The sequence below is a fragment of the Solanum stenotomum genome, chromosome 1 (assembly GCF_019186545.1).
Source record: "Solanum stenotomum isolate F172 chromosome 1, ASM1918654v1, whole genome shotgun sequence".
Taxonomy (NCBI): Eukaryota; Viridiplantae; Streptophyta; class Magnoliopsida; order Solanales; family Solanaceae; genus Solanum; species Solanum stenotomum.
Window position 1 is genome coordinate 93,205,291 of NC_064282.1, and position 24,910 is coordinate 93,230,200.

The following is a 24,910-nucleotide window of genomic DNA, read 5'->3' on the forward strand; positions in this document are numbered from 1 at the left end:
AAGGAAAGAAAAGGTTGTGGAACAAACAAAGAATGTGTTATGGGGCCTAGTAATATTGCAAACATGGATCAAGAATTCTCCATACTCCAACAAAGGGAATTGCTGCTACACATTCAAATAATCAAACGCATAATGTGCTGCTAACTCAGACACCACTAGTGCAACACATGACTGAAGACGGGTGAAATTAAAGCACAATAGGAATGGTAAACTGCAGTCAAGTCAAAAGGGAAGATACAAGCTTCCACTGACATGCTGAAATAGATTCAAGAGCATAACCAAATTACAACCAGCAAATATTATGCTACATTGCAAATCGAAGAACAAGTGTTGAGTCTGGGGGAACTATATGAGTTGGTTAATATCAATAAAAGGAAGGTATAAGAAGAAGGAACTGAGAAGGTATTTGATGAATAAACATTTTAATTTGATTGCTCCAGTAGAAAGAAACATGAGTAAATTAGGGGTTGGCAAGGTAATTAGCAGAATGGACAAAACTCTAGGCAATGGAGACTGGATGTATCTTTATGAACATGTAAAAGTTCTAGACCACAATAAGCTAGTTAAGATGGTAAGAAAAATCCTTGAACAATTTTTCTTCTCAGAGGAGAATCTAACTGTGTTGAAATCCCCACAAACTACCCAAGGGCCGTTGAACAGACCTCTAGCTGACCCAACTTCCCACCAAACTTCTTCTCTTTCTTCTCTACTATTTGGAGCATAGATGCCAGTAAGTACCCAGGTGAAGCCAAAACTTTTACTTGTAAACTTGCAGGATATAAAGTAAGCTCCCACACTGCTAACCTCCCCTGTCCAAACTTTCCCATCCCAAAACTATGTGAGTTGGTTAGTACCAATAAAAGGAAGGTATAAGAAGAAGGAACTGAGAAGGTACGTGATGAATAAACATATTAATTTGATTGATTGCTCCAGTATTATGAGGCAAAAAACTAGCAGTGAGATTCTTCAATTTTACTCAATCGTTACCACCAGTGAGTAATGGCAACAAATAGATTAGTGTAGAGAAGAAAGATAATTGAGGGGATGATAAAGTTTCTGAGCTAGATGGACTTAATGCCCACTTTCATATAAAAGGATTGGTCAATTATGATATATTAGTTGATCTCAAAGGTGTTAAAGCATCTAGAATAAAGAGCATTACACCTCACATCAGAAATTATTCACATACAGGGTTCATCCCATAGAAGAGAATTGGAGATTATACAATAATGGCACTTGTGCTCTCACAAGTATGATTAAGATGGACCTACAGAAAGCTTATGATTCAGTTGAATGAGCTTTCATTGATCTCTAACACTGGAATAGGGGTGCAGTGGCTAAAATCCCACGAATGAAGTATCAGAGTGTAATTTTATTTGTAGTCAACTATATGAATATGTATCTATGTGTTTTCAAAGCAGAAGCTATATATGTATGGGCAATTAGAATTTTTAAATACACATATACATGTATAAGTTTATGCTATAAAATTACATGGAGTAGGCCTCAGTCACCCTCAAACTATGGGAACCAAACCAAATCATTTTGATGCCATTTTTATCCTGGAGGAGAACTTGAATGTCCATCTACTATCTATTGATGGATCATGTTGAACTGCAATCTGGAAAGCTGTTGAGGAATTGTAGATATTACAGGTCCATATCTCTGCCATGAATTAGGAGAGCATCAGTATGATGAGAAAATATTATAAAGATGGTCGCATATATGAATAGTACTCGCTGTTGAAAGGTTACACCAGATAACACAATCCTGTAAAGGAACCTTTGATCACAGTGTTCTTATATGCAAACTAACTTGAAAGAACAGAATAGGAGGCAACAGAGAAACCATAAATCATTCTATACCTGAACATTGTCATAAAGCTCAAACAATGGCACAGCAAGAAGTTTTAGATTTTTGGGGACAGCAAAGTACTCTCTTTCAGATAAGTGAACAAGGTAGAGCTTCTTACACTCCTGCACGACATTCAAAGAGCCAATTAAATCAGGCAAATATGAAACAAGGGATAGATCAGTGATTCATGAAACAACGGGATAGATCAGTCTATCAGAAAAACTTGATACTACTGTACCTTAGGTTTTGTTATGTGTGGAGGACAGTATGGATACATTATGGTTTCAAAGTTCGGCCTCCACCAGGTGGCCACACACTCACCTATCTGCATTTACAAATGCCACATCATAGGGAGGTGTATTTATTTATATTTCAAAAGAGAGAGAGAGAGAGAGAGAGAGAGAGAGAGAGAGAGAGAGAGAGAGAGAGAGAGTGTGTTATACCTCATAAAAGAACAAATAAAGCCAAGTAATAATTGGGCGGGTTGGCTTTTGATACACTTTTTATCCCATTTCAGCCCAGGTAACTTTCGGCCAGGTTATTTATCAACTTATAGCCCGTTTGGATTAACTTAAAAAAAGTAGTTTTTAAAGTTGTTTTTATAAAGTCAAACTTCAGTAACTTTTAAGTTAAAAAATGAGAAGTAGGGGAGTACCTACTTTTAACTTTTAACTTTTTTCTCAAGTCATTTTTAACTTATTTTAAGTTATTTTTAACTCTGTCAAACACTCTCAAAAGCTAAAATTGACTTGAAAGTAGGTTTGACCAACTTTAAGTCAATCCAAACACGCTCTTAGTCTATTTGAACCAGCCAGCCCATTTAACACCTATATATTCAACTATACAAATTGTACTTCAAAATTAACCATGTGGCTATAACACCCCAAAAATTTTTTGAGCTAAGACTCGAACCATCCTTCGTTGTGAGTAGAATTTTACCGAGGAATTTAAGAATTTTCTTAAGTGTTAAGGTCACTAGATGTAGCACCTTGAGTTCCAAAAGAACTAAAGAGAAATTCATTCAAGTCATTTCTAGGTTCTTCTAAGTTTTGGGTTAACTTCAAACGACCATAACTTTTAGCACAGGATGAGTTAGGAGACCCTTAAGGTATCAAATGAAAGATCTCCGAGATCTCTTTCTAACGCCACCGAGTTTGCTAAATTTCGAGCTCATATGAGGGAGATATGACCGTTTGAGTGCAGCCTCTCTAGATAGGGTCTTTCCATCCGAACTAAGGAGGGGTATTTTGGTATTTTCCTTACTCAATCAGCTTAAAACGAATTTTAGTAATATTTTGGGGACAAATCTGATTTGGGACAGTTTTTCATAAATCCAAAACGCATAGGGTTTTAGAAGAGAGTTCAAGAAGAGAAAAGAGGAAAGGTTCAAGACGATCAAGATTCTTACGATCTTCGAGGGGTTTTCGCCAAGGATTTTATCCTAAGAGGTATGTGAGTTCTCATAGTGTTGGGTTCATTCACCCACATGTCAATCATGTTATTTTCCGTGCAAATTCATTCTTAAAGTTGAAGAATTTGAGCTCTTGAAGTGTTTTCTTGAAATTCCTTTCGTAATCTTGATTGTTGGGGTTTCGATGAGTTCTTGAGATAATTGTATGGATTTTAAGAGTTTTTTGTGTAGATTCTTGTGTACTTTGGTTGGGTATTCGAATCTAAGTGATTAGGGAAGAAACCATTCGATTCTAGGTGAGTTAGGGTTAGAAAATGAGAAAGAAAAGTCGTCGTTTTGCCCGTTTGAATCCTTTAAAAGGGTACCTTCAAGCCCTATCGATTCTAAACACTCTAAACTACTTCTAAACACCTAGAAATCATTCATAACATGAATAATAACCTTGAATTCATAATTCAAATTCAAGATAGACTTAAGAGTTAAGCCTTGAGGAGAAAGTCCCTTTGAGTCTTTTTGAGGAGTCTCCTACAACTACTTGTGAATTGTTTCAAGACTCGAGTAAGTGAGTATGAGAATGAGGAAAATGTATTCATGAGTCTACTTTATCATTGAGATCCTTGAGTCGAGTCATTCATGCCCATAAATTCCGCATGAACTCCATAATTTGAGAATATTTGAGAGGAGTAGTATCTTCAAGTTCTAAGTCTTGATTATTGAGTTCCTAATCCTTTTGAGATTATATTCCTAATCATGGATGGGATTACTACATGTTACCTATGAAGGTCCTTGAGTTGAGTAGTTCATTCATGCCCATAATTCCGCATGAACCCTATGAGTCGAGCGGTCTTGAGATGAGAAGTATCATTGAATCCTTGAGTTGAGTAGTTCATCCTCATAATTCCACATGAACCCTCCGAGTCGAGCATTCTTGAGATGAGCAGTATTATTGACTCCTTGAGTTCTGGAGTTGTTGAGCTCCAAGTATTGAGTTCTGGAGTTGTTGAGCTCCAAGTATTGAGTTCTATGCATGGTTATTGAAAACCTTGAATTGAGTCGTTCATGTCCATAATTCGGCATGAACCCTATTTTAAGAAGTCTTTTACAAATTATTTTAAAACTTGTTTTATAGACTTGAGCACTGAGTTGAGAAAGAGTAGAGCTGAGTTCATTTTCTTTAAAATGATTTATGGAAACTGAGTATTCCCAAGAGTAATGTTTTTACATTTAAGATGAGAGGAAACTGAGGTTTCCAAAAGAGTTTTGAACAGTTTGAGTACCATGTCTTTTAAGAGAAAGATTTTTGAGTAATAATCTCAAAACACAAAAAGAGTTATGTTTTTAAACATATGAGCTAGTTATATTTTGGGAGTAGTATTGAGCACCGANTCTAAACTACTTCTAAACACCTAGAAATCATTCATAACATGAATCACAACCTTGAATTCATAATTCAAATTCAAGGTAGAATTAAGAGTTAAGCCTTGAGAGTTCCTTCGAACATTTTGAGAAGTTTTCTACAACTACTTGTGAATTGTTTCGAGACTCGAGTAAGTGAGTATGAGAATGAGGAAAATGTATTCATGAGTCTACTTTATCATTGAGATCCTTGAGTCGAGTCGTTCATGCCCATAAATTCCGCATGAACTCCATAATTTGAGAATATTTGCGAGGAGTAGTGTCTTCAAGTTCTAAGTCTTGATTATTGAGTTCCTAATCCTTTTGAGATTATATTCCTAATCATGGGATTACTACATGTTACCTATGAAGGTCCTTGAGTTGAGTAGTTCATTCATGCCCATAATTCCGCATGAACCCTATGAGTCGAGCAGTCTTGAGATGAGAAGTATCATTGAATCTTTGAGTTGAGTAGTTCATGCTCATAATTCCACATGAACCCTCCGAGTCGAGCATTCTTGAGATGAGTAGTATCATTGACTCCTTGAGTTTTGGAGTTGTTGTGCTCCAAGTATTGAGTTCTATGCATGGTTATTAAAAACCTTGAATTGAGTCGTTCGTCCATAATTCTACATGAACCCTATTTTAAGAAGTCTTTTAACAAATTGTTTTAAAACTTGTTTTCTAGACTTGAGCACTGAGTTGAGAAAGAGTAGAGCTGAGTTTATTTTCTTTAAAACGATATATGGAAACTAAGTATTCCCAAGAGTAATGTTTTTATATTTAAGATGAGAGGAAACTGAGATTTCCAAAAGAGTTTTGAGCAGTTTGAGTACCATCTCTTTTAAGAGAAAGATTTTTGAGTAATAATCTCAAAACACAAAAAGAGTTATGTTTTTAAACATATGAGCTAGTTATATTTTGGGAGTAGTATTGAGCACCGATATGAGGGAAAGTTCAGACAACTCACAGCCCCCATAAACCATGTAGCCAACGTGGGTAGAAAGGGTCATACTTTTTAGATGATTCCTTAATGCTTTTTAGCATAGACTAGTGGATCCATTTAGTTGAGGAGTTCTATACCCCGGCGAAGTATAGAACAGTTTTGGCAGCATGGGCGAGATGCAGTATCATCACATAGGTCATAGTGATGGTTGTCGGTTAGAGAATCTCCTACAGAGTTACTTGTATTTTCATATACAAAACTAAGTTATTATTGTGTCTTTCAATACACTGAGTTGTTATCTACATGTTTTCAAGTTTTTTCTTTTTATTGCAGATTTATTACTCCTTTATATTGAGATGAGTTAAGTCAAGACGAGGTAAGTGTTCCTTGCAATTCCAGTTCAAGCTTATTCTTGTTTAGATTTCCCCTCACATGCTTGTACATTCCATGTACTGACGCCATTTGGCCTGCATCTTTTATGATGCAGATACAGGTAACCAAGATCAGCATCCAGCGCTTTGTTGATCCAGTTGAAGCTTCAGAGTTGTTGGTGAGTCTCCTTGCTTCCGGAGGATCCCTTTGGTGTGTTTTGTCATTTCAGTTGTTAGAATGATCGGGGGTTTTGTCCCGACATCCCTTGTAGTATTAGAGACTTCATAGATAGTTAGACATTATTAGTTCACGAGTCTTTTCATTTCCTTTCGTTTATGTTGAGACTTGAGTTGCCACTTTGGCTAGTTGAAATTTTATTTCTAAAACATTCTAATTTATCATTTGAGTTATAGTTACTTTTTAAAGTGCTTTTATTATTAGTAAGCCTTCCACTTTCCACTAAGAGTTAAGCCAGGCCAAGGATTTGCTTAGGGCCAGCAATGGTTCTCAAGTGCCAGTCTCTCCCAGGGTGTAGGCTCGGGGCGTGACAGTGGCGAACTTTCACCTTATACCATAAAAAGATGTCCAATCCTCGTTTCTTTTATCACTATTTCCATACAACACAAAGTGTGCTGAATACCTCCATACCCCTATATCTCTTATACAAAGAAAAAAAAACTACTATGTTTCAATTTGTTTGTCTTAGTTTGACTTGGCACGAAATTTAAGAAAGTAAAAAGACTCTTAAATATTGTGGTCTTAAACTAAAGATCTGTATAATGTACCAAAATGTCTTTTAATCTTGTGACCTTAAACATGCTACATGGGATGTTGAAATTAAAGAGTTCCCAAATTAGGAAAGAGACGCTCTTTTTTAAATAGACTAAAAATGAAAAGTAAAACAGACAAATTAAAACAAAGGGACTACTAAACAGTGTAACAGGCACCAAATTACCTTCCAATTTGGCTGATTGGCAGGAGGATTAGCAGCAAGTTTGCTGGAGAGTTTCCTTTTCAAACCCTCGATTTCTGCAAATAACGAAAGAGAGAAGAAAAACATAGAAACTTAACAAGAAATTCACAACTTAACAGAAAAACAAAGGGAGAGAGTATGATAAGAATTTAATTTAATTTAATTTTAATAGTATGATAAGAATCAATGTGTCACAAATAAAGACAAGAACACACCATTTTCTCCTGGCTTTAGGCGTCCACCTGGGAGCTTGCAAAATGTGTTCCCAATTTGCAGAAGAAGAATATGAGGATGGTTATGTTCTTGTACCTGTGAGTTTTACACACAATTAGTGATATCTGAACATTTGATAATTAGAGTGTCATCCAACCTTTTCTTTTTGAATTATTAATGTTTATTCATTAATTCTTTTTTTTTTAAACTGGTAAGGTTGAATGTTCATTAATTAATTCATTATTATATTATGTCTTTCATCTGATAAAACAAACTTCTCCGATCTGGATGACTTATGTGCCAAAATTAGTATTTTCACATATCTTCTATGCGGTACCACTTTGCCATATATCTCTACAGAATTTATATGAAATGTAAAAACTGCACAATTTCAAATTTTCAATAGTATGAGCTAGTATTTTTGAGATTTGGAGGAAAAGAAAGCAGCTGACAAGTCATCTTAAATTCTTAATTTGATGAGCGTGTATATTCATTCTTTTCCCATCACAAAATCCTGAGACCTGCTAATAGCAGCTCTATGAAGGAAATAGCATCAATCATCGGCAGTCTCAACAAGGAAAAAACTGCTCAAAAGGTGAGTCACTACCAAGAGAAGAAAAGGCTTGATATATGAAAAGGTGTACTCAAGCCATCTGTCCTACATACTTCTTATTCAAACCAACTCACACGGTTCACCAGTTCTTCCAACTGTACAAAAATACTCAAGAAGTGTGGGAGACTGGGAGATAAGTCTCTAAACATCAAGTATCCCTCAATTCTGAAATAGTTAGGTTACATTACATAAATCCTATGTATCATTGTTCTCTACTACAGAGGTTCTTCAAAACTAGAAATAATCTAAAACTCACATTCATTCCTGCATTGACATGCAAATCTATAACTAGACTAAGAATACCAAAAGATAACACTGAACCAACCGTGAATGTAATAAAAACTTGGCGCCAATCCCAACTAAAATGAGCGATTGTATAGATCCTTTACTTCCTTTGTGCTTTTAACTAATCCACCTTGATTTCAGGAGATTATCTTTTGCAGCAATTGCTATTCTCTACCTTCATAATTTCAATCATTATAGTATTGCATCCACAGGCACAGACCCAAAGTCTGCTTAGGATATGTTGAAACTATTTCAGGTAATATTCTTTCACTAATCATCTCTATGTCACTTGCATCCTCTATTTGACTGAAGATTTCTAACCTGGTCCAGTTTTGTATAACCACACATCTATCTTAGAAACAACAACTTCATACCCAGTGTAGACCCACAAGTGAGGTCTAGGGAGGGTGGGGTAGAGATGTTTCCCATAAACCCTCGGGTGAAGAAAATCATTTTCAGGACAGGTTTGGAAAAAAAAAATGCACGAGCAAAAAGATATGATTGAAAAACAAAAAGTAATGACAGTAAAAATAGTAAAGATAACCAAAGTGAAAAATACTACAATAATAATAATAAAATTGAAGAAGAAGCTACAGCTAGCATAATAATAATAACACCATCTGTCTTATCATCCACATTAATATGGCATTCACCTAGTGGATATTCTAGGCCTTAGAGGCCCAAGCCACCCAACAGTCAATACCATACACATTGATAGTTCAAGCCCCTTCTTATTCTTAATAATCAGATTCCACTTTGTTTTGTCCAATTTTCTGACTCAAGCTCTCATCATAAAGCTGCAACAAAAATCTTCATGCCAGACTTGTGGCACTTTGAAATTTAGCATAACCAAATATGCTATCATATGCTTTCTCCGGGTAAATTAACATCAGATGGAGATTCTTCCTCCTTCCTAGAAACTCCAAATAGATCTTCTAAACTAAAAGATAGCATGCATAAATACAGGTCCAATTCAACCATTTTGCAAAATTTGGCAAGTCATAGAGGAAGGAAAAACAAGCTAACCCTAATTATAGATGAGGTAACCAACACAATACTAGATGAAATCTCGTAGTCTATGCTATTTGCTGATTATATTGTGCCAATTCACTTAATTGATGAAACCAGGGAGATGTCAACCAAAAGCACTTGAACTAGGGAGAAATACTTTAGAGAGTAAGGGGTCGTCCGATTTGCAGTATAGGATAAAGTAGTTATAGTATAGAACTGTACAACATTTGTTCCTCTGTTTGGTTTCTATTATCTTTCTTGGTATAATAATCATTGTATAACTTATACAGGAATCATCGTTTTATTATATACCATTTCCTATGTGGGATAAGCATTACATTGATTAGTTACACATGAAAAATAATCGAATTGACAAAATTACCTTCTCTCCAAAGTTTTTTAATACCTTGGTCATTTCTCTTTCTTCAAGGACCAAGAGTATAATTGGAAACAAAAAATTATCTAACTTAAGACCAAACACATGATTTAAATTATACACTACATATCTCAATTTCAATGCAATGAACCAAACACCTGATAAAAAATAATCTTTGCATCACAATCCCTACATTTTTATTTTTATTTTTAGATTCACAATCCCTACATTATTAATCCATGTATTACAATCATTGTGCAACTTGTTTTTAAAATCAAACGACTCCAAAAGGCTTTAGGATAAACGGAAGTAAAACTGAATAAATGCACACCAAGGTTAGTCATTAGTCAACATTGAGAAGAGCAAAGATGAGGTCAATACTAGACGAGATTGAGGTATCAAAATGCAAATAATTTAGATATATACGCTCGTTATTTCAAGAGAATGGAAGGATAGATGAAGACGTGAGCATGCCAATGAACCTTTTGGAAATCAAATGGCTATTAGACATGAAAGGGAAGCCACAAAATGAGTATCTGTCTGTTCCTTTTTCTTTTTACCTCGTGACATTTTTTCCTTCTGTCTAATAGCCAAATTTATCTACAAGTCAACATATACTTGTATACAGTAATAAATTCATCACCCAGTTTCTTAGATTTTGAAAAAGGTGGCATTGATCATCAAAATAAGCATGTGATGATTCGTCTGATCTCATTATTATTTCCAAGATACTTTCTTAACTCTTCCCTAACAGGTTTCGGGCATGTTGTACAATTTCTGACATTACCTCGGTAAAGTATTACAACAACAACATACCTGTGATCCCATAAATCAGGTCCGGAGAGGGTGGGGTGCACGCAAACCTTACTCCTACCTTAGGTAAGGTAGAGGGGTTGTTTTTTATAAGACCCTCGGCTCGAGAAAAGAATTTTCAAAACAGGTTTGAGAAATCCAAGGGTGAAAATTTTCAAAAAAAAAAACAAGAGTGAAAACCTATGTTGAAAAACACGGAAGACGAGTAAAGTATTGACAACAAAAAATAGTAGAGATAAGCAAAGTAAAAAAAGAACACACACAATAGTAGTGAGACAGATAAGGGAAAGGTAAGCAAATAAAGTGTTCTAAACTAGCGCCAAGCTCACCCACAGATAAGAGAGACAACGCTTAACTACCTACTAACCTTCTACCCAAATCTTCGACCTCCCCTTTCTCCTATCTAGTATCATGCCCTTGGTGAGCGGAAAATGTGTCATATCATGTCTAATCACCTCTCCCCGATTCTTCTTCTACCGCTCCCCAAACCTTTCACTGCCACTCTCACACCTCCTCAATGAGGCATCTATGTTCCACCTCTTCATATGCCCGAACCATCTCAATCTCGTTCCCGGCATCTTTTCCACCACGGAGATCACTCCACCTTGTCCCGAATATCCTCCTTCCTAATGTTATCCCTCCTAGTAATGTTTGTAACAATCAATATCCATAACTTGAAAATACGGCAGATTAGTTGAAAAACAGCCACTTGAGCTTAGGGAATTCAGTTCAAATTTCAGGAAATTTTCCTAAAATTATTCTCTCATGTTGCCCGTTGAGATTCGCATCTAGGTGCATTGTAAACAAAACTTGTCTGCTTTATAAGTGACAATAAACTAGCAATAAGATGCAGCACACAGAACATAAGTCAGCATCTAGGACAAAACTAGACATATACATCCACCCCAGAGGTTTTTTCTTCTCTTTTTTTTATTGGGGGGAGGCTTCGGAAAAAGTGACAGTACTATCAAAAAGGGGTGAGATTAAAGCTAACGCGAATAGAAGCATTAAAAATTGAAATGAAGAATGAAGAACCATACCAAGAGAATTCCTTCAACACTTGTCCTTACTCCCTCCTTCATGTAGCTGCAAACAATACCTTATCTTAGATGTTTGTTAATAAAAAAAAAGGTAGAACACGTTGAGTACTAGAGAACCTTAGTACCAGTTTAGGCATGAATACTAAACTTAGGTATTTTTGCAAAAATGCTTAAGTGTGATACTGAACTTCTCTGAATTTCAAGTGCAATCCTAAAATATTGAGTCTAAGGTCCGTCGAAAACAGTCTCTCTACATCCCAAGATAGGGGCAAGATCTATATTCACTCTACCCTCCGCAGACCCTACTTGTGAGATTACACTATGTATGTTCTTGTTGATGATGTATTCTAAGTGAAATCTACAACTTTCACAAAACCATCATTTCAAAATGAAATTCATGTTCAAAAACAATTTCAATTCAAATATTGTCTAAACGCCTATTAATTTGTTAATCCAAATAATTAAGTATTAGATTGAGATGCGTCCAAAATAAACAGAACAGAATTAAGTACTGAAAGGGTTTAATCTAGGGTTTTAGGGAATCACTTAGTCCAAGTGCTATAACGACAAGAAAATTTTGAAGAACAAAAGGAAAGTTAAAGGAAAAGGAACGTACTTGACTTTCATACGAGCAAGGCGATCGGCAACGGATGTATCCTTCTCCATTTTATGCTCTTTTGTACCAAATGTATAGCTAGAGAGTGGGTATGTGTTCACTATAGCCGACGAGACCATTTTGATCTGTTCAACCGCTTCTTTTGGGCCAACGGCGAGAGTGAAACTCCGGCGACGGCTCGCTGATGATACTGGTTTCTTTTTTTCTTGGTTTTCCTCTTTTTCCCTCCTACTGAAATTGATTTGCTATAGCGTCTGTTTGGAAGGACAATAATTGAATTTGATGTCATTAATGCAATTACATTGTCTTGTCTTGTTTGAATTGCTGGTAATTAATGATTACTTTTTAATTTCTTTTTTTTTGTTTTAATTTTTTTTACTTCTATTATTTAAAGTTCCTTTTTTATTTTTATTATTCTAAAAATTTGTAAAAATTTATATTTTTATTTTATATTATTATATTTCATTTTTTTCTTGTTCTCAATCTTACTTTACATGATTTTATGTAATTTTCTCGTATTATCTATTTCTTTATGTCATGCTTATTTTCTCATTAGCATAATTTTATTAGTATTCTAATTTTTAAATTAAAATAAAATTTATTCTTAAGTAAAGTTATAGACTTACGTTTTCTTTATTAAGAAAAAATAAAAATAAATCATATTTATTGCTATGTTGAAATTTATTATAAGAGTATTATGTTAAATTTTTTGTTTTGAATTTATAACTTATTATTATTTTCAGTTTCATTTGTTTTAGTAATATTGAATTTACATTGCACATCATTTTTTAATTAGACTTAATAGATTATATTTTTGTCAAACATTTAATAATTTATGACATTTTATTTATATATTATTCTTTTTATCAAACATGCATTTTACGATATTCGTAGAAACTTCATACTTTTAGTTGTTACGATCAATTCAATTGAAATATATTAATTTGAAAAAATATAAATCAATTATTTTTTCATAATAGTAGTTACAGAAAATATGTTTATTAATTAATATATTTTCAAACAAGAATATATATATATCTTAAATATTTAATTTAATGTCATTTATAAAGTTTCTTATTTGTCTAGTATAAATTTTAAATAATTAATTTTTATTTTTAAAATTTATTATAATTTTATAATTGCAATTGTGCATCCAATCAGAACATGTGTAATTGCATTGTGGCATCCAAACAGAACATGTGTAATTACAGTGTAATTACAATGTGGCAACAAAACAGGTCAGTGTAATTATAGTGTAATTACAATGTGGCAACCAAACAGGTCAATGTAATTACTAGACAGTGTAATTACTAGGCTGGTAATTACTAGACTGATAATTACTACCCTAGTAATTACACCAATTCCAATTACCAAGTGACTTTCCAAACAGACCCTAATAGAAGCTTCTGGACTTTTGTGTCTTTTTAAGGGAAATTTTTTGTGTATTTTAGTATTGGAAAATTGTATGAAATAGCAAATTATTAATTCAAATTGAATGATATAGTCATAGTTCTTTTATTTGTAATTTGCAGTAAAATTTCATGTTTTTTGCCACATGACCCATTTGTATACCGAAATATACAAATACATGACCATTTGTATACCGAAATATACAAATACATGACTCATTTGTATACCGAAATATGCAAATGCATGACTCATTTGTATATCAAAATATACAAATAGATCCAAATACAGATTTTTAACTTAAATATACAAATGCAGGACCCATTTGTATATCAAAATATACTAATGCAGGACCCATTTGTATACCAAAATATATAAATGCATGACCCATTTGTATACCGAAATATACAAATAGACTCAAATACATATTTTTTAACAAAAATATACAAATGCAAGACCCATTTGTATACCAAAATATACAAAGCATGACACATTTGTATTCCAAAATATACAAATAGACCCAAATACAGATTTTTTATGTATATGTATACCAAAATATACAAATTAATAGCCATAACAAATATAAAGTTTGTTATGGAGCGCAATTATACAAACTATAGCTATGACACACAATTATGATTTTTATGTTTGCTAAACCTAAAATTTACTCTTTAGTATTTAACCGGATCTTTTAATCATATTTTTAATATTTATTAAAAATAATTATATTTTAGTTTGTTGTAGAGCTGACTTATGTAAAAAAAAAAAACAAATATATTGTTTAATTTGGCAGAATATAATTAGGTAATATCAAATTGGAGAAAATCAGGGGAAATAATATTTCAAATAAGGTAAATATCACTGAAATTCTTAATCAATTACGTTCCAAACAATAATCGATAGGGCGCCTCTCTCCCTTATTCCTCAAAATTCAATATCAAACTTTTAACACTCTATTGATAATACTCAATCTATGTCGAAAAGTCTATTTATTTGAGTTTTTTGTTGATGGTGAAGAAGATTTTGAAATAATCGATTAGAATTTCGGTGAAATACATATTTGGCACGAAATTTTCAACTTGGTCTTTGAGATAATCGGTAAAATACATAATCGATCGAGTATTCATTAACTCGGTGAATCATTAATTTGTTTGGAAGTGTTTCAAATATGGCTATTGAAAGTTTTAACATGCATACATTTTGATTTTCCTAGATAATTTATTTTTGTGATAAAATAGTCAGAATCTTTGAATGGATTTGAAATTTTGTATGTTTGCTTTTTTGAATACAAAATAAGTATGAATGCAATTTGTTTGTATACAATAATAAGTTTGTGATTCTTAGTGTGATTGAAGAATTGTAGGTTTGACTGAATTTTGAACAAAATATATTGAATACCAAGTTGTAGTTCATAATAGTATTTTGTAGCTGATTGTTTAAAATACAAGATCATTTGTGGTTAGGGTACATTCAGGTAATTATTGAAATAATTTGGCATACAATTTAATGAATGTTATACAAAGTATACATTGATTATAATATATTTTTGAAATAGAAAAAAAAAAGATAAATATATTTGATAGTTCTGGAATACAATTTTTTTTAAAATACAAAGTGTGTTTGTTACCATGAATATTAATTTGGTTGTATTGGGGGCCATGCTAGATTCGTTCCAATTTTATCGGATGTCCCCGAAGGGACATTACTAGGTTACAATTATTAAACTTGACTACAAGAAAATAAAATACATACATTTCTCAATTATTGCGTATACTTTTCGGAAATACGAATTGTGTTTGTGAATGTAAATATGTATGTATTAATGACTTGGAGGCAAAGATTGTTGGAATACAATGTAGTTATGGGGAGCATTAGTATTCTGATCATACATTTTGAAAGATGGAACGAAAAAAAATTCTACATTAATTACACAAATAGAGGCAATTATGATGAAAACGTATGCAACATTTAGAGATTTAATGGAGAAAATTGCTAAACAAATTAGTGCTGATTTGAGATACAATTGTATGAGCTTAAATATAAGATAGAAGGTAGTAATGCCCCTTTGAGAATACACAACGAAATTTGTGTATATGTCATAGAAGAAAGATAACAAGGATTTGATAAAGTATCCCCTTTGTGTAACTCTATTTGTGAAGGATTGTGAATTAACTGATAGAAATCTAGATGAAGACGGGGTTGAAATATGTGGAATAGATGGAGGTGATACAGCTGATACATAAGCATTAGTGCTTAGTGTGCCATTCGTGAGAGATATGATAAATTTTGATATTATTTCAAACATCAATTAAAATGAAGTAATAGTAGATGAAGTTTACAAGGACAAGTGTCACGGACTTAGAGTCTTACTAAAGCTCCGTGCGACACTTGACAACTTACTCACGAATCTTTCACGATCTTGTAAGCTCAAGTAAGCCATTTGAAGCTAAGATCGCTAACAACATGAAAAGGAAGACTTAGAGATTTTTGGAAGAAGGCTTATATTGCTTGGAAGAATGCTTTACATTTTCTTTCTTGGTTGCTTGCTTGGATGGTGCCTTGCAAATGAGGGGCACCTCTATTTACACTACCTCCTAGGGACTAAAATGTAATTAATATTTACTTTACAAGTCCCTAAACTATTTATACTTTGGTCCCTCCCTAGAATCTTCTACTAATTCTAGGGAATTCTAAAGTTTTCCAAGAAAATATCTAGTCCCTCTTCTAGAATTCTCTACACATTATAGAGAATTCTAAGGCTTTCTTGGAAACTATATAGGACCTTCCCTTGCCTTCTAAGTTATTCTAGAGAATTCTAGGGAATTCTCTAGCCTTCTTGAATAATCTAAAGGGTTCTAGAGTCTTCCGGAAACCTCTCCACAACTCTAGACCCTTTCGCCCCTATTCGGACACAAAATTTCACTGTGATGTGGCAGGACGTGACACAAGGGAACTTTAAAAGCTGTGATAATGCAATATGCCATTGATAGGTTCCAGTGAAAAACAAACAAATCAAGTCAAATCATGTATGTATATTTGTATACTTTTATATTTGCATACTTAATTATTTGTTCTACTGATGATCATCGTGTAATATATTATGTGTATTTGTATCCTTAATCGTTCGAATATTTATACACTTGTTTCTGTGTCTAATAAGAACTGTGGATGAATAATGAAGTCATCTAATTTTTATACATTGAAAATGTTTAGAATAAGAAGTTCATAAATGAACATACATATCCCTTGAAAGACCATGTGTATTGTCAGTAACAAGCAACAAACAGTCTTGTTGGAGGGATAATAAGCCTAAACTAGTAAATCGTAAAAGGAAGTTAATGCCAAAGAATATACAAGGTGATGTTAGACTAGACAATGGAATAGATGTATCCTACGCAGTGACATGAACAACTAAGGAAAAGGCTATAAATTCAATAGAGGCGACACTGATGTTCGACATAATCAACTGACACTACTTCGGTTCAAGTGCCAAACGATCGCGTGTAGTGATATAACCCAACCAAGGGTTGAGACCGTTCCCACAGGAAGTGGTTTTGAGAATTAGTAGAAAAATAAAATCAAGTTCTAATTAATCATAGCTATAAATATTAACGAATAAGAACATACTAAATCTAAGGAGTGACGCAAACGTCAATTATCAATGGGGGTTTGTATTAACTAACAACTAAAAAGAGCAAAAATGTAAGGAAACTAGATATGGAGATGAGATTCTTGGGATGTGATAGGAATACGAGATAAACTAGACTATCGGGTACATGTTTTTGATAGTAAATTGTTGAACATTTGTGACTAGGCTAGACTATAGTGAGGGTAAATTCTCTCTCGAATAACTTACCCCGAATCAACTCGATTTCTCTCGAACACCGAGTTGCCGCATTAAGCACAACCTCCGCCTTAGCCCATTCACTCTCTCGAGCTGAATGTGTGGGAGAAGGACTAGGGTTCACTCTCTCGAGCTGAACCCAAGTCGATCCAATACCATTGACTATCAATTTAGTAGTCTTAGTTTTACGACCTCTTTCTCGAGCAAGCCAAAAACAATAAAATGAAATCATATTTGCAACTACAATCCCATTAAGTTCATACACAACTACTAAACGAAATCACATTTAAACAACAAATAAATCATCAACAAGCAAGACCCAACAAATAATTTAACCCTTATTCACAAAATCACACCCCAAGAATTGAGGTTTTAGCTAAACATGTAAAAGAGATAAAAATTTATACAATATCAATTTCCATCAATTGGGTATGAAGAATTAAGTCTTAAAACACGTCTAGAGTGAAGAATCTTCGAGACCCACGTCCAATTTCTTGGAGTTGAAACCCTTTGAATCTTCAAGGTATTAGAACAAAGTCTCCAAAACCCTCTAAAACTTAAACTCTCCAAAAACTGTAAAAAGTTCGAATAATAGAAGTGATATGATATCATTACTAGAAGTGTTTGAAAATTTGTGTTGCGGAGGACCATTCGACGTAGTTAGTTGGGATAGCTGATACGCTCGGTGATTCGCCTTTTGGTCGATTTCATTGCCTTCCTTCATCCTCTTCGCGTTTTGAGTCATTGGGCGATATGGTACTGCTTCGCGAAACTGATTGGCGACGCGCCGATTGCTCTATTTCATCGCCAACTTGACATTTTCCTTCAGGGCTCAGCATACTGGAACAAAAGGCGATCTCCAATCCCATCGACGACTCGCCAACTGGGCTCGGCGATCTTTAGGCCTTCATTTCTTCGTTCTTTTCAGCCGCCTTGTTCCTTCTTGCCAAGTAATGTCCATGCTTTGCCTCAAACTCTAAATACCTGAAACTTAAGAATTTTGATCAGATATTGAGACAAAATATGTATTTGAGGACACTAATTCTATCAACTTGTACAAATAACACACCATTATTTTACCCAAAACACAAATAAAAAGCAATAAGGGGTTTTGGGTTGCCTCCCAAACAGTGCCTTAGTTAACATCGCGGCATGACGCCAATCCACATTCAAACCTCATTCTTGGGGTTAGCCATAGTATCACTAGGCAAACCCCCCTGCTGTCTCGGATTGAGATGAGACGATATATGACCCATTTAAGTCTCCAACTGCTTTATCGACACTGAATGAGAGGTGACGGTCTAGCTAAGGATGGATACATCTTCTTTCATTTCTTTCAAAATTTTGTCTGACCCTTCAACTTTGTTGAGGATACGAGAGAGCATATCCTCACACCTACCACCTTCCGAATCCTTCGGCTTTTGGCGCTCACATGGAGGCACATACCTGTCCTTCTCCCAATCCTTCCAGTTAGGATTTTGGTCCCTCCATTCTCTATCGCGATCCTTCCAACCATCCTCTCTAGCCCAACATTGGTTACCACCCTGCCTTGGGTAGTTTGAATGATAACCACCGCTTTGGTTGACTAGAAAATTTACCTCCTCATTATACAAGGTTTCAAACTTTGTCTCCTTAGGATTTGCACACCCGATACCCATAACATTGACACCCCGAGCACCAGCTCCCATGACATTTTTGGACAAAATATCAAGTTGTGTCATGATCTTGGCCATGTTTTGGTCCTTCTCCTAATCTTTTTCCATCTGCTCCTTGGTTAATTTGAATGTAAGAGGGGAGACTTGATCTTCACGGGTGTACCAAGCTCGATTTATCGTGGTCATGGCATCCAATAGCTGAGCTGCTATCACGTAAGGCTGTTGCATCAATCCTCCTGGAGAAAGTTGGTCAGCAACACCCTTGTTCACCGAGTCTAGGCTCTGATAGAAATATTGCAGCAATACGTTGTCAGGCAAGCCATGAGTTGGGCATTTGAGCACCAACTTCTTGAATCGCAACCAAGTCTCATGAATTGGCTCGCCCTCCAAACGCTTAAAGTTTTGGATACTGTCCCGAAGAGTCATCATCATCAAGGGAGGGAAAAATCGCACATTAAATATTATGACCAACTCCTCTCAAGAAGTGATGGATTCGCGTGGCAACTCCGCCAGCCACTTGCAGGCTTCTCCCATCAATGAGAAAGGGAATAACCTTAACCGAACTGACTCCTGAGAGATGTTTTTGAAAGAGAATAGTCTGCACACATCCATGAAGTTTTGAAGATGCTCGTGAGGATCCTCATGAGCCAATCCACTGAAAAGTCCATTTAGTTGCAACAATTGCAACATCGTGCTCGTTATATGGAACATTGCATTTCCTTCAGCTAGAGGTAAGCATGGCCCCAATACCTCCATGAGATAGGGTTCATTAATGTTGGGCTCTTGGACATCGTTGAGATTTTCGATGTCGTCTTGGTGAACCACTTGGCTGCCGTTGCTATCATTAACACTCATGCTTCCTGAAATATTTACACAAACAAACAAAACTAAACTAAAAATTAAGTAAGTAGAACTACAACTAACAAGAACGAAAATCCTACTTAACTACAAATTCTCTAATAACACCATTCCTCGGCAGTGGCGCCATTTTGAAGTTTGACGTAAACTGATACTATTTCGGTTCAAGTGCCAAACGATCGCGTGTAGTGATATAACTCAACCAAGGGTTAGGATCATTCCCATAGGGAGTGGTTTTGAGAATTAGTAGAAAAATAAAATCAAGTTCTAATTAGTCATAGCTATAAATATTAACGAATACTAATATATTAAATCTAAGGAGTGATGTAAGCGTCAATTATCAATGGGGGTTTGATTAACTAACAACTAAAAAGAGCAAAAATGTAAGGAAACTAGATATGGAGACGAGATTCTTGGGATGTGATAGGAATACGGGATAAACTAGACTATCGGGTACATGCTTTTAATAGTAAATTGTTGAACATTTGTGACTAGGCTAGACTATAGTGAGGGTAAATTCTCTCTCAAACAACTTACCCCGAATCAACTCGGTTTCTCTCGAACACTGATTTGCCGTATTAAGCATTGCCTTCACCTTAGCCCATTCACTCTCTCGAGCTGAATGTGTGGGAGAAGGACTAGGGTTCACTCTCTCGAGATGAACCCATGTCGATCCAATACCACCAACTATCAATTTAGTAGTCTTAGTTTTACAACCTCTCTCTCGAGCAAGCCAAAAACACTAAGATGAAATCGTATTTGTAACTACAATCTCATTAAGTTCATACACAACTACTAAATGAAATCACATTTAAACAACAAATAAATCATCAACAAGTAAGACCTAACAAATAATTTAACCCTTATTCACAAAATCACACCCCAAGAATTGAGGTTTTAGTTAAACATGTAAAAGAGATAAAAATTTATACCAATATCAATTTCCATCAATTGGGTATGAAGAATTAAGTTTTAAAACACGTCAAGAGTGAAGAATCTTCGAGACCCACGTCCAATTTCTTGGAGTTGAAACCCTTTGAATCTTCAAGGTCTTAGAACAAAGTCTCCAAAACCCTCTAAAACTTAAACTCTCCAAAAACTGTAAAAAGTTCGAATAATAGAAGTGATATGATATCATTACTAGAAATTTAAACAAGTGTTTATATTGTTTGAAAATTTGTGTTGCGGAGGACCATTCGGCGTAGTTAGTCGGGATCGTTGATACCTCGGCGATCCATCTTTTGGTCGATTTCATCGCCTTCCTACTTTCGCCTTCATCCTCTTCGCGTTTTGAGTCGTTGGGCGATATGGTACTGCTTCGCGGAACTGTTCGGCGACGCGCCGACTACTCCATTTCATCGCCAACTTGATCTTTTCCTTCGGGGCTCAGCACACTGGAACAAAATGCGATCTCCAGGACCATCGGCGACTCACCAATTGGGCTAGGCGATCATCATGCCTTCATTTCTTTTTTCTTTTCAGCCGCCTTGTTCCTTCTTGCCAAATAGTGTCCATGCTTTGCCTCAAACTCTAAATACCTGAAACTTAAGGATTTTCATCAGATATTGAGACAAAATATGTATTTGAGGACACTAATTCTATCAAAATATAGCCCTAAATGAGTCCAAATTGTGGACTCATCAGACACCATCTGATTCTTATAATTAATTGTCGAGTTACTTAACATATTAGATACTAACTAACCTGGATCGCATATAAAGATAAAGAAAATCGATGAAAATCAATTTTTTTCTTTTTATTTCCCTCTTTCCATTCATATAAAGGATTTGAAACTTGTAGACCAATTGTTTTAGTGGATGGTAGTCACCTATGAGGGACTTATGATAGTACATTCGTGTCTGTCAGTACTCTAGATAGAGCAGATAATTGATTTATAATAGATCAAATTTGATTAAGTTTTTTTTATAATTGTATGTTTTTTTATAAAATGTTAAATTTTTATTGTTTGTATTCGGGAAATATATTGCCACTAGCGTATGATATTGTTGATTCAGAGCATGATGTTATCACGCCCCGAGCCTACACCCTGGACGTAACTGGCACTCGAGAACCGTTGATGACCCCAAGTGAACCCTTGGCCTGACTCGACTCTCAGCGAAAGACTTACTCGACAATAAATGAACCTCAAAAGTAAAGATTTAACTCAATGTCTCAAAATAGATGCCTCAGAATATTTTTAAAGAAAACATTCAACTGGCCAAAAGAGGCAACTCAAGTCTTAAACTTTTAACAATGGAAATGAAAAGACTTCTTAACTACTGTTGTCTATCTATGAAGCCTCTAATAACTATGATGGAATTCGGGACAAGACCCACGACATCCTAATACGACTAAAAGTAAATGTGGGAATCTTTCGGAAGCAAGGAGGCTCACCAAAGCAACTCTGGAACTACAAGTGGTATCAACGGAGCGCCTGTTGATGACCCTGGTTACTTGTATATGCATCATGAAAAATGTAGGCCAAATTGTGTCAGTACATGGAATGTACGAGCATGCAAGGAGAATTCTAAAGCACAGACATAAGCTTGAACTGATAAAAAGGGAAGAACATACTCACATCATCTCAACTCAACTCAACTCAACTCAACTCAAGGATACTCAAACTCAGTTCAATATAAAAGCAACAATAGAGATACATTATAAAGAAAGCTATTAAAATAGTAGATAATAACTCAATGTATTTAAAAATACAATACTAACTCTTTTACTCTTATTTGGGAGATTATCTAATCGACAACCATCACTATGAGTATGTGATGATACAACGTCTCCCCCACGCTGCCAGAATTGTCTTATACCTTGCCGGAGTATAAGACATCCTCAACTTAGTGGATCATCTAACATATGCTTAAAATCAATAAGGAATCATCTAAAAAGTATGACTCTTTTACCCATGTTGGCATACATGGTTTATGAGGACTTTGAGTTATCTGAACTCGTCCACATATCGATACTCAATACTACTCCAAATAATATAACTCATGCTCATAAGTTTAAAAACATTTCCTCATCCTCAAACTTTGAGATTATTACTCAAAAGGTTCTCTTAAAAAAGATAGTGCTCAAAACTCCTCATGAACTCATTTGGAAATCGAAGTTTTCTCTCATTTTAAATGTAAAAACATTTACTCTTGGGAATACTTAGTTCCCTTATATTCAGTTTAAAACCATGAATTCAACTCTCTTCATCCTCATACTCAACTACTCAAGTCTTAAAACAAGTTTTAAAAGTTTGTAAAAGACTTCTCAAAATGACTCGAAAGGTTCTCTCAAACTTGACTCTTAATCTTTTTTTGAATTTGAAATGTGAATTCAAGAGTTATGATTCAAGATATATAAGATCTCTCAATGATTAATACGAGTTTAAATAGTTAGGATTAAGAAAGGAATGAAAGCTCGACTCAAAGAAACAAGTGTGAAATGAAAACGAAGAAGAAAAGTGGCCTGATGCTTTGTGGCGCAGGGGTGGCGCGCCGCGCCAGGACCCCCCTTACTGGGGCTGGTTTCTAGCACACTGATGGCTCCCCAGTCCGTTTTCAGAACGTTTTGACGAATTTTTCTTCTCGATTTTTTGCCCTAATTCACCTAGAATCAATTGATTTCTTTCAAACTCTCTTAGATTCATATACCCAACATAAGTAAACAAACAACTATTCAAATCTTCTCAAGAACAACCCTCAAACTCAAATCTTCACCTCAAGAACTCATCAAACTCCAATAATAAAGATTGAAGAACGAAACTTTCAAGAAAACTCATCAAGAACTTCAATACACAAATTTCATGGAAGAATTTTAATCAATAAACTCATGATTGGCGTGAGGGTGAACGAACCATCACTATGAAAGCTTACATACCTCGAAAGAATCGAATTCTTGGTGAAAATCCTCAAAGTTTGCAAGAATCTTAAACGCTTGAAGCTTTTTTCTCCTCTTGAACTTCTCTCTAAAACCCTAAGCGTGTTTGGGATTATGAAAACTAATCTCAATCGGTTTAGACCCCTATTTGGGTGGAAAAAAATGATTAAGGCTAATGGGGTAAGGAAAAGATCAAAATACCCCTCCTTAATTCAGATGAATTTCTTTAATCAGACAGGCTGAACTCAATGGACATATCTCCCTCATCCACACTTGGAATTTAGCAAACTCGGTGGCGTTGGAAAGATGACTCAGAGGTCTTTCATTTGACACCTTATGACCTACCTAACTCATCATGTACCAAAAGTTATGATCGTTTGAAGTTGACCCAAAACGCACAATTGAAGTCTAACTTGCAAAAATCTCAAATTATCTCTTTCCAAATTAGTTCTTTCTAAAATTAGCTCTTTCTAAGACCGAGGTGTTACATATGCATCATGGACTTGGTTCTTTGAACAGTTTAGAGAAGCTTCTGGTTTAAAAGAAAATATGTGTGTTGTGTCTGATAGGAAGGAGAGTTTTTATAAAGATAGTTTTGAGGATATACAAGGGGTCTCACATTATGCTTGTACATGACATTTGTGAAAAAAATGTGAAGAAATCATACAATAGGCTTTCGAAAGTGTTTTATGCCACGACAAAGGCATACAACTAATCTGATTTTGATATACTTATGGAAAAGGTTGAACAAGTTGATGTTCAGGTAAAGGATTACTTCGAGTTGGCAGGGCATGAAAAATGAACTAGAATATATGCAACAGTTGATCGAGAATTTACTATGACATCAAACATAACTGAATGCATAAATTCAATCCTCGCATTAGAGTACTTAGTTCAACATGATTGCTAATAATAATGTGAGGTAACCCCCCACCCAGCCCGCACCCTACTATTTTTTATTATATCTGAGTTAATATTTTAGATGGTCACTCAACTTTTAATATTTCATATAAAAAAGTCATTCAATTTTATTTTGCAATCCAAATAGTTATAAAATGTGTGTTTTCTCATTCCTTTATTATTTTTTATAGTTCTTTTTCAGTGTAATATCGAATTTCAATTATTTTTTTAATGCCCCGTTGACGCAATTTTGGAATTGAATGTTTACAAACATTGCAGCAAGCAACTTGACACATAGAAACCTTATTCTGAATTTATTTATTTTTATTATCAAGTTATGAACTTTCATAATTTGTTTGAAATTTTGTTATCCTTCTTTTTACTAAAGAATAAATTTAAAGCCTCTTATTAATGTTTGACTTTAGCCATTAATTTTATTGAGCCGCTCTTGG

The 24,910-nt window shown here is 34.8% G+C and overlaps 2 protein-coding genes across 2 annotated transcripts in view; one reads left to right on the top strand and one right to left on the bottom strand.

Annotated features, from left to right (window-relative positions):
* LOC125871115 (uncharacterized) overlaps positions 1 to 24,910 on the top strand; it is a 367,917-nt gene that overhangs the window by 120,239 nt on the left and 222,768 nt on the right. The gene's annotated exons all lie outside the window — the stretch shown is intronic.
* LOC125871228 (pre-mRNA cleavage factor Im 25 kDa subunit 2-like) lies at positions 1,178 to 12,155 on the bottom strand. Its single transcript, XM_049551830.1, has 7 exons — positions 11,919 to 12,155; positions 11,303 to 11,348; positions 7,167 to 7,260; positions 6,934 to 7,007; positions 2,093 to 2,179; positions 1,866 to 1,976; positions 1,178 to 1,665 (listed from the first exon to the last, which is right to left on the bottom strand). The coding sequence occupies exons 1-7, from the start codon at positions 12,035 to 12,037 to the stop codon at positions 1,594 to 1,596; spliced, it is 603 nt and encodes a 200-aa protein (XP_049407787.1). The 5' UTR covers positions 12,038 to 12,155; the 3' UTR covers positions 1,178 to 1,593.